This window comes from Vulpes lagopus, chromosome 7 (genome assembly GCF_018345385.1).
Source record: "Vulpes lagopus strain Blue_001 chromosome 7, ASM1834538v1, whole genome shotgun sequence".
NCBI classification, from domain to species: Eukaryota; Metazoa; Chordata; class Mammalia; order Carnivora; family Canidae; genus Vulpes; species Vulpes lagopus.
Genome location: NC_054830.1, coordinates 106,645,304 through 106,655,665, shown reverse-complemented (window position 1 = coordinate 106,655,665; position 10,362 = coordinate 106,645,304). Strand labels below are relative to the sequence as shown.

Here is a 10,362-nt window from a genome sequence, read left to right as displayed (position 1 = left end):
CAACATTGTCCTCATCTTATTTATTTTTTATTTTTTTTAATTTATGATAGTCACAGAGAGAGAGAGAGAGAGAGAGAGAGAGAGAGAGAGGGGCAGAGACACAGGCAGAGGGAGAAGCAGGCTCCATGCACCAGGAGCCCGACATGGGATTCGATCCCGGGTCTCCAGGATCGCGCCCTGGGCCAAAGGCAGGCGCTAAACCGCTGGGCCACCCAGGGATCCCTGTCCTCATCTTATTTAACCCTCATAGCCATTTCAAGGACACCTTAATTACATCAACCTTATAAATAATGAGACAAATCAGAAGCACTGTCCCCTCATCCCACACCATCCCGTTCCAGACATTTTATGTAAGAACCCATGTCAAATACCTTACAGTCATTCTACCAGATGCTGTCCCATTTATTCCCAGATTCTGTAATCATTAAAAAAGCAATCTTCAACTTGTGAAATAACATTTATTTATAGAGCAGTTATAAGAGTTGTTAAATTACATCTAAATCAAGCCTATGAAACAAAAACAGTGAGCAACATTTACTGCATCACCCCAAATCTCAGCTTTCTCCATTTTTTAAATTGTCTACAGGCACCTTTGACTCCTTGGTTGTGACTTTAATGCATTTTTCTTACTAGAAAAGACAACAAAAAACTGGTAAACAAGTATTGGGATCTTCTCTGAGTCTCATATAAGAGGTCTCAAATCCAGAAAAGGTCAGGATAGCAGCTCTTGGTTAAGAGGTTTTCCATCATCTACAGGGTTGGCTGGTTCTCATTCCAAGCTATTTAAGTCTCTTCTTTTGTCTAACCAAATACTCAGCACCTACAGAGTCAAGGCAGATAGCAAGCTATGAATCTATGGAAAACTATAGAGATTAGAATGCAGTTTTCTTTTTTTTTTTTTGCAGCAAGTTTTGACTATGCTTTTTTTCTTTCAAAGTATGATCCTGCCCAGAAAAGAAACCCCCGAAGGTCATCTTCTAGCTACAATGTCTTATTATTGTAGACGGGACAGTATGAATCTATATCAACAGGTGTAGCAACCAAAAAATGGATAGTGATTCCAGCCTCTGGTTCGCATGTTTAGCTCTCTGACTTGAGGCTCCGGAACAGGAGCTCCTATTACTTAGCTATCCCCAGCTCCCTTGAGACTTCTTTACAGCTGCCTGTCTTCCTATATTACTTTACTTCATTATCTATGAAAGCTAGTCCTACAGAGGCTTAGGGTTTTCCAAAGCAGTAGGTACAATGTCATTATCTATGGGCCCTTAACCATGTCTAAACATAAACTCTGAGAACATAACATCACTTTAACACTACTCTTATTCTCACAGACTTTCTAAAATCAGATTCCAGAGACTGTACTCCTTTTTCTTACAGCTCTCTACATACAGTACCTGAATCTGCTCCAAGACTTCTCGCTGCATCTCCACAGCCATATGGTACACATGGTGATCAGAGTCATTGTACATCACAGCATTTTGGAACATCAGCATCAGGTCTCGCTGGAACTGAGCCATGGTACGAATCCGTCCCTTAGACAGATTCCTTTTCAGGCTAGTTAAGTCCATGGGTCTGCAGATGGCCAAGAGAAACCACAGGAAATCAAACCTTTATGTGGGACCTAACATTATCTCTTGGAGAACCAGCTCTTAATGAAAACAACAGTAAAGATAACAATTCCCATCAGATAATAAAATAGCAACAGCTGCTAACATTTGATTTTTTATAATAGGCTAAGTGCTTACCATGCCGAGTATGAAGTACTTTCTGTATTAATTCATTTGGTCCTCTCAGTAAACCTATAAAGCTAGGTACCTTACTATCACCAACTGGCAGGGAAGAAACAGAACTAAAGAGGTTAAGTACTTGCTCGAAGTCACACAGCTTGGATTCCAATTTAGAAGCAGCCTGACTCCCACAAACTTAGCCACTATACTCTACCACTGTAGGAGAGATGTTGGTCCCTTGTACCAAAGTTGTAAAGAGCTCCAATGATTAGTATGTCACATGGGAGTTATTAACTGTTCACAATATGTAGTCATATACTAATTGTTTAATCTGCTTCTCTTACTACACAATCAAAAGCTAAGAATTTTTTTCTCCTTTTGTGGAGATGAAAAGATTATGAATCAAGTGGATGTTTAAATAACTATTTAATGAGACACAGAGAGTGTGTATTATAAAGGAAAACATAGCAGTGTAGAAAGAGGACTAAACTGGGAATCTGGGGTTTAGTTCTGGTTCTGCTATTCACTGTTGATCACCCTAGTCATGAGTACCTCTGAGCCTTACCTTCCTCATCTATAAAATGAAGGAATCTGTCTCTAAACATCCTTTTCTGATCTTTTACATTCTATTAATACAATGGTTTATGACTGCATTTTAGATGAACTATGCTATAAAAATCCAAAATAGTGCCAACAACCAATGCTTATAAGCATTTGGATTACCATCTTTGCCTTAGCATATTTATAATGGCTAGTTGAATAGAGTATTCTTTTAAAAATTTTGCTCCAGAAGCTATCAAAAACTATCAAAGGCTAATATAAGATTATAACGAATGGATATTACTTAAAAATGAATACTGGAAAAAAAAAAGCCTATCATTATCCTTTTGTTCCCTGCATTCCTTCTCAAATGAAGACCAAGCTTACCATAACTTTACAAACTTGTTCAGATGTAAAATCTATCTTGAGTTTGTAAGTAATGTAAATGAAATAAAGAAAAGATCAGGGCACCTGGCTGGCTCAGTTGGTAGAAGCATGTGACTCTTGATCTCAGGGTTCTGACTTTGAGCCCCACATCAGGCATAGCAATTACCTAAAAATAAAATTGAAAGAAAGAAAAGAAAAGAGAAGAAAAGAAAAGGAAAGAAAGAGAGGAAGGGAGGGAAGGAGGGAAGGACTGATCTAATGGATTGGAAAAAAAGTATGAAAAGACAGATATAAAAGCAACCAGCCTTTCACTGACCTTTTCACCACATCCTTGTATCCTGGGGCCTGCCTTTCTGACACAGGCTTCAGAAAAGGACTGCTGAACCTGTTAAGGGACAAACTCTGAGAGGATGAGGAAACTCTAGAAAGTCACTGTAAATGAGAAGAGTGGCTGTGAAGACCAATGTAGGCTTGGAGACCTACCTGTGACTGGCAATCATCTTCCAGACTGGCAGGAGAGTCTTCTTAAATAGCAAGTGATCCTGAACAGGGTCATTCTGGCCTAGATCAGACCTATGGGATAAAACAGGACACAAAGGAAAAAGTAACTTCACAAATGGTATTCTGTCTCTCCCAGGTAGGTAAAGAGATTTTCTCAATATATAATGCTCTTAGTTAATATGGGAAAGAAGTAACACCATAGAAATTAAAACATATTTAATGCTTCCATAAGAGACCCCAAACCCTACAAATATTCTCTTACTGGTCACTATTATCTAATGGAGTAGTTGCTTTCTACTACCGAACTACAATTGCCTCTGTCTTTTGAACTCATGCTGATTTGCTCTTCAGCACTTGTGACTCTAAAAACATTGGTGTATGAAAGTAGTCTTTGTTCACTGATGCTTTCCAAGTGCCTGACATATAGTAAGAGCTCAAATATTTCATAGTATTAAGTATTTTATTTTTTTTAAGATTTTATTTATTCATGAAAGACACACAGAAAGAGAGAGGCAGAGACCTAGGCAGAGGGAGAAACAGACTCCATGAAGGAAGCCTGATGTGTGGGACTCAATCCTGGGACTCTAGGATCACGCCCTGAGCCAAAGGCAGACACTCAACAGCTGAGCCACGCAGGCATCCATATTAAGTATTTTATTTTATTTTTTTCGTATTAAGTATTTTATAAATGAATCTATGATCCTATGTTTATGCCGAAATATGCCACATTAATAAGTATTTTTCCTACATTTCCTGAGAAGGAAATACTTGGTGTCACATCTCATGGAATTCTCTTATGTTTCATCTGAATGTGGCACAATTTACATATTTCTCCTTTTCACTAGGAAAATACCTAAGAAAAATTCATTTTTCGTCATGGCCCTTTCTTCTCTGGGCTAAATTGTCTAGTTTATTTTTTCTTCCAGGTGCTACTGTCCAATGTTTTATTTGATCTTATGATTTTCCCAGTTGACAAATTTTCTCTTTACTCCAAAGTTTAACACTTTTAAACTTCCCACTCTTTATATACTGCATTAATCTCTCAAAATGGGTTCTTCTCACAACTCATGTTTCACATCGTCTATGCTTTATGTACCATACTGTGTGTGTCCATTTGAGCACATCTCATTTTATCTTTCTCCAAGTTGAACAATTCTAAACAACTATCTATTTTCAGGATATAGTATCTTACCTGCATCTGAAATATATACACAAAAATCAACTTGTCCTTAAACCAGAACCCTATCAGAATAAGGCATTTAAAAACTCAAACCCCCTTCCTTTGTTTCTGAACAGTTAGCCAAAGTGAATAATAGTTCCCTGGTCCTAGGGCAATTTTGTTCATACATCCACATAACAGGTATTAAGTTTCCATTATATGAAAGATATTGAGTTAGGTTTTGTAACCTCATAATTGATCACCTTCGCAGTATTTTAAGAAATAATCCCTTGCTTACCTTTATTTCCACTTATTTGGAAATGCATGTCAAGCAACTACAATTAAAAATGTAGAATGGTACTCCAGAGGCCTTCTTTCTATGTATTCCTGAGAGTTAGTACCAACTAAGGGACAGCCAAGAAAAAGAAGAGCCTGGAGTATGTTTATCTTCCAAGTGGTCTTTTTTTTTTTTTTTTAAAGATTTTATTTATTTATTCATGAGAGATACACAGAGAGAGGGGCAGAGACAGAAGCAGAGGGAGAAGCAGGCTTCATGCAAGGAGCCTGACGTGGGACTCGATCCCCGGTCTCCAGGATCACGCCCTGGGCCAAAGGCAGGAGCTAAACCGCTGAGCCACCCAGGGATCCCCCCACCAAAGTGGTCTTAAGCTTATATGATTATAATACAAAAACTCAGCTTCTTAGCTTCCCTTAAGCCATCTGGTCAGGCAGACTCAATTACTGTTATCTATTGCTTTCCAATAATTACTTTATGTTTATCCTAAATCCTAAAATAAGACTATGGATTTTGCCATTTAAGATGCTAAAATGTCATGAGATAAAATGTCCCAGATTAGATTTTCTGTTTTATGAATAGTCATCATATGCCCTCTGTTCATACTTACAGAGAGTTATAGAAAAGCAAAGAAAGCAATTCTTCAACAACATAGGTATTAAGCTGTGTTCTACTTGTGTAACAAAACTTTGAAATCCGCTACCTAAAAAACAACCTTTCATGCTATCTTATTTTAGTAGATAGATACAAGACTAGGCTCAGAAAAGGAATTATTTATTACTATAAGAAAAACAGTTTTTCTGATTTAAAAAGAAATTCCCTTTACTAAAAAAAAAAAAAAAAAAAAGATTCCCTTTAGTCTCATAATTATTTATAAAAAGACAAGACAATTATATAAACAATTTCCCAAGATCTGTGGGAAAAAACAAAGGAGATCATAAATTCAAAATAATTTTTAATCTCAAGTTGCAAGGAGCTTTTAGTATTTTTGAAAAAAGTATAGTTTCAGTATTAGACTTGAGGGACAATCTGACTGAGCAATATTTTCTGAATAAATATAGTAATTAAAGAGAAAGGTTACTGGGGCACCTGGGTGGCACAGTGGGTTAAGCATCCAACACTTGGTTTTGGCTCTGGTTGTCATCTCAGGGTTGTGAGACCCAGCCCCATGTTAGGCTTTGTGCTGAGCACACTCTGCTAAGGTTTCTCTCTCTCCCTTTGCCCCTCCTGGCCTCGCATGCAAACACTCTCAAATAAATAAATAAATCTTTAAAAAAAGGGAGGGGTGCCTGAGTGACTCAGTTAAGTGTTTGCCTTCGGTTCAGGTCAAGATCTCAGGGTCCTGAGATGGAGCCGCATGTCGAGCTCCCTGCTCAGAGGAGTGCCTGCTTCTTCCTCTACTTGTTATTCCTGCCCTCTTCCAGCTGCTCCCCGTTTGTGCATGCACAGTGTGCACTCACGCTCTCTCTCAAATAAATTAAAATCTAAAATAATAAATAAATAAGTAAAAATAAAGAGAAAGTTTATTTATAAAAGAGATTTTCAATGTGGACGAAACAGACTTTTTTTTTTTAAAGATTTTATTTATTTATTCATGAGAGAGAGAGAGAGAGAGAGAGAGAGAGAGAGAGAGAGAGAGAGAGGCAGAGACACAGGCAGAGGGAGGAGCAGGCTCCATGCAGGGAGCCCGACCCAGGACTCCATCCCGGGGATCCCGCCCTAGGCCAAAGGCAGGCGCCAAACCACTGAGCCACCCAGGGATCCCGAAACAGACTTTTTTTTAAAAAGTAGGCTCTAGGGATGCCTGAGTGGCTCAGAGGTTAGGCTTCTGCCTTCAGCTTGGGGCGTGATCCCGGAGTCCTGGGATCGAGACCCACATGGGGATCCCTGTATGGAGCCTGATTCTTCCTCTGCCTGTGTCTCTCATGAATAAATAAAAAAATATTTCAAAAAAAATATAAATAAAGTAGGCTCTATGCTTAACATGGAGCTTGAACTTATAACCCCAAGATCAAGATTCACATACTACTGACTGAGCCAGTCAGGAACCTGAGGCAGATTTCTTTTATAAGAGGAAAACAGAGACTTCTATTTATACAATAAAATTACATTTAATTATATTTCTAGTGTTTTCAAATTTTAATTTCCTTTTTTTAACTTACAAATTAACCCATGTTCATGGTAATGAATTCAAATAGGCATAAACAGAAGTAAAAATTTGAATCTTAACAACCCTGGATAGAAATCCATACTTACAAGGTTGAAGAGGTAGCACGGCTGAAAAGGATATCCACCAGAGGAGTCTCCTGAATGCTGAAGCCATCATCACACTCTGTTGAAGAGGGCTGGTCTTCCATTTCTGACACATATCCTTCACCCTGGTCTTCCTCTTTGGATTCTTGCTGAACCTCCCCCTTGGAATGCCAAGTAACAAAGAAAAGTTTAGAAAGAGATTTACTATCTGCAAGGTAATTTTACATGGGGTAAATGAAGGCTGACCTTAACGTGGAGTCAATTATATAAAGCTATAAAAGAGATTAGAGAAAGGTGACTTAACTACACCGTAGTCAATGAATTCTTGGTAACAATTTGGCTAGAGAACTGAGATTCTGTATCTCAAGAAAAAAAAAAAGAGTAATATACTCATTTCTTTTTTTTTTTCTTCTCTCTTTTTTAATAATATACTAATTTCTAGATGGATGCTGTATTCTTTTAAAACTGTCAGTATGACCTGTGGCCCTGGAATTACAGATAATATTCATCATAATGGCATTCTAAATTTTATTGTTTGCTCACTGTGAGCCAGGCAGTAAGCAAAATGCTTTCTTTTCTTTTCTTTTTTTTTTTTTAAAAGATTTTGTTTATTTATTCATGATAGACAGAAGCAGGCTCCATGCAGGGAGCCCGATGTGGGACTCGATTCCGGGACTCCAGGATCATGCCTGGACCGAAGGCAGGCGCCAAACCGCTGAGCCACCCAGGGATTCCCGCAAAATGCTTTCTTTACATGAAATGTCTCACTTCAACTTCATAGCAAACCTAAGGTAGAGAGAGCACCACTATTCCATTTATAGCAGAAAAAAAACGAGGTTCTAAGATGTTTACTGACATACTTAAGGTCACACAGTTAAGCAGTAAAACCCAGATTTGGACCCAGGCAGCTAAACTCTCTGGAGTTACCTTATGTGCCCTAACTACTATGTTCTGCCTCCCTGGGCAGAGGACCAATCAGCCAGCTAGTTTAAGTTACTCACTTACCTCTTCACTCTCTGTGGATAGTCGCTGAATTACACAAACATCTGAGGGAGCTGGAGCCACCTCTGGCCTTCCATTTTTTCCCAATGGCTTCTCAGCTACCATGGGGTCTAGCCTAGCTGAAAGCTGTTCAGGCTCTCTGCATGGCTCTTCTCCTTCAGTAGCTTCCATTTCTCTTTCCTCTTGTTGCCTGGTACCAGATGAAAGGCAGCGACCTTCATTTGATTCTTTGCTGCTAATGCACAATGGCTCCATTAAATAAGCTACCTGCAATCATAGTATGCATACGAACACTAGTGGAAACCATTATCTACATATCAATAATGTTACATGATTACAGTGACCCAGTTTGAGATGCAAACAGATTACTCATTCATTCTACCATTTAAAATGTATAAAGTAACTCAGATACCCAGACACTGAACCACTTATTAGGAACCTAATGGTAATAGATATGGTTCTTGCCTCTTCAGAGAGCTTGAGTTCTAATTTTTCATGTCACACGTGAACTTTGATCAATTGGGAGTGGGTATATAGAAAACTGAAAATTTTGTCTGTCACAGGCAATGCAGAAAGAAGTAACAACATGTTAAAATGGATTCTTGCTGATCTTGACCTAGGTTCTCCTGATGTGTGAAGTTGCCACATAAATATAAACTCTGTCCAACTCGGTTTATTTCTGGCCCTCAACCCTAAAACCAGTGTAATAAGGACACTGTAAAATAATGTCTTGAAGTCATAAATGTTAAAACCTTCAGAGTGTGGGTGTCACCTCCCAGGACTCCAAAAAATGAATTGCAACAGATATTCATAAGGCAAAACAAAAACAAAAAGATATTCATAAGGCAGTCCTGCATATGGAAACTCTACTTCCTACAACCCTGGGCTCTTAATTAATTTATTTATTTTTATTTATTTATTTTTTTGGGGGGGCTCTTTTTTTTGGGGGGGGGCTCTTAATTTAGACTGAGATCTTAGAACACTTGGTCAAAAAGTACATATTCAGCACATATTTTGTATTATTAGCACCAAGTGCTACAGACATAGCAATTAGTTTCTGCCACTGTGGAGCTTGCATTTTAGTAAACAGTATTAAGAGTAGTAGAAATATGTATGGGCAAGTACTCTCTTAGAAAGTTGAGACTCTTTTTTTTTTTTTTTTTAAGATTTTATTTATTTATTCATGAGAGACAGAGAGAGAGGCAGAGACACAGGCAGAGGGAGTCCGATGCAGGACTTGATCCTGGGACTCCAGGACCATGCCCTGGACCAAAGGCTAAACCGCTGAGCCACCCAGGGATCCCTGAGACTCAACTTTGGAAATAATGACTTCCCATTACCTCAGAGAGAAAATGGAGGAGATTCTGGCGGCTGACTTGCTCTGCCTCTTCCTGAGATTCCTCACTGCCTCCGTCCCCCACAAGCAGCTCACTAGGTTCTCTCCCTGGGCTGCTTTCCTCTAGTTCCTCAGCCCCTGGCTCCTCAGTTTCTCTCCAGCTGCCCACATCAAGATCCAGACTGGAATCCCATGAACTGAAGAGGGACCTGCAGTCGTTGCTCAGCTCAGAGTCATTGGGATAATCTGGCTCCGAATCGAACCAAACCCACTCATGCCCCATCTGTAAATACACAGAAAAATGCATTAAGTTCACTCATATTACAATTTCTTAGGCACTTTCATGTCTAAAGTTCAGTAGAAAGATAAGAGATCAGAAACTTCTTTCTACTCATCATCACACATAATAAAAGCTAGCTGAAGGGAGACATCAGAGGATGAAATCTTTGTCATTGGGAATAAAATGAAAATGCCCCAAGTCAAACAGTTGTTTTTGTTTTTAGATTTTATTTATTTATTCAGGGGAGGCACAGAGAGAGAGAGAGGCAGAGACACAGGCAGAGGGAGAAGCAGGCTCCATGCAGGGAGCCTGACGTGGGACTCAATCCCAGGACCCTGGGATCAGGCCCTGAGCTGAAGGCAGGCACTTAAACTGCTGAGCCACCCAGGCATCCAAGTCAAACAGTTTAAAAGAGGTATTACCCGGTAATTTTTTCTTGGGTTTCCTCACACTCCAAAAGAAAAGAACAGGAGCATAGCTAGCTCCTCTAGCATAGTAGTTCCTCTATCACAAATCACCCTTAAACTCAACTGGAAGACAATACATTTGAGGAACAAGAGCTATTTTGCTCAGTGTGTAGACATCTATCAACCACTAAGTCCTCAAAATATACTTTAAAATTATCTGGGGCATCCTTCTGGTCATATCCAACTCACTTTGCAGAATGAGAACAGTATCAAATTTTAAAAGTATCTTCCTTTCCTCTCATTACACTACACGATCCTGTTTTTTTTTTTTTTTTTTACCCCTTTCTCCTATTTTTAAAGTAGGCTCAACACCTAGCATGGAGCCCAATTGATGTCCCTGGGATTAAGACCTGGGCTGAAATCAAGAGTTGGATGCTTAACTCTCTCAGCTTCTGAGAGGACTGCTCTTTTTCCT

The 10,362-nt window shown here is 39.1% G+C and overlaps 1 protein-coding gene across 1 annotated transcript; it reads right to left on the bottom strand.

The window, feature by feature from the left end:
- Window positions 1–565: 565 nt before the first annotated feature.
- LOC121495041 (bromodomain-containing protein 8-like) lies at window positions 566–9,483 on the bottom strand. Its single transcript, XM_041762332.1, has 7 exons — window positions 9,205–9,483; window positions 7,868–8,131; window positions 6,866–7,023; window positions 3,138–3,227; window positions 2,971–3,039; window positions 1,395–1,572; window positions 566–820 (listed from the first exon to the last, which is right to left on the bottom strand). Exons 1-7 carry the CDS (start codon window positions 9,481–9,483, stop codon window positions 770–772), a joined length of 1,089 nt encoding a protein of 362 aa, XP_041618266.1. The 3' UTR covers window positions 566–769.
- Between the last annotated feature and the right edge of the window lie 879 nt (window positions 9,484–10,362).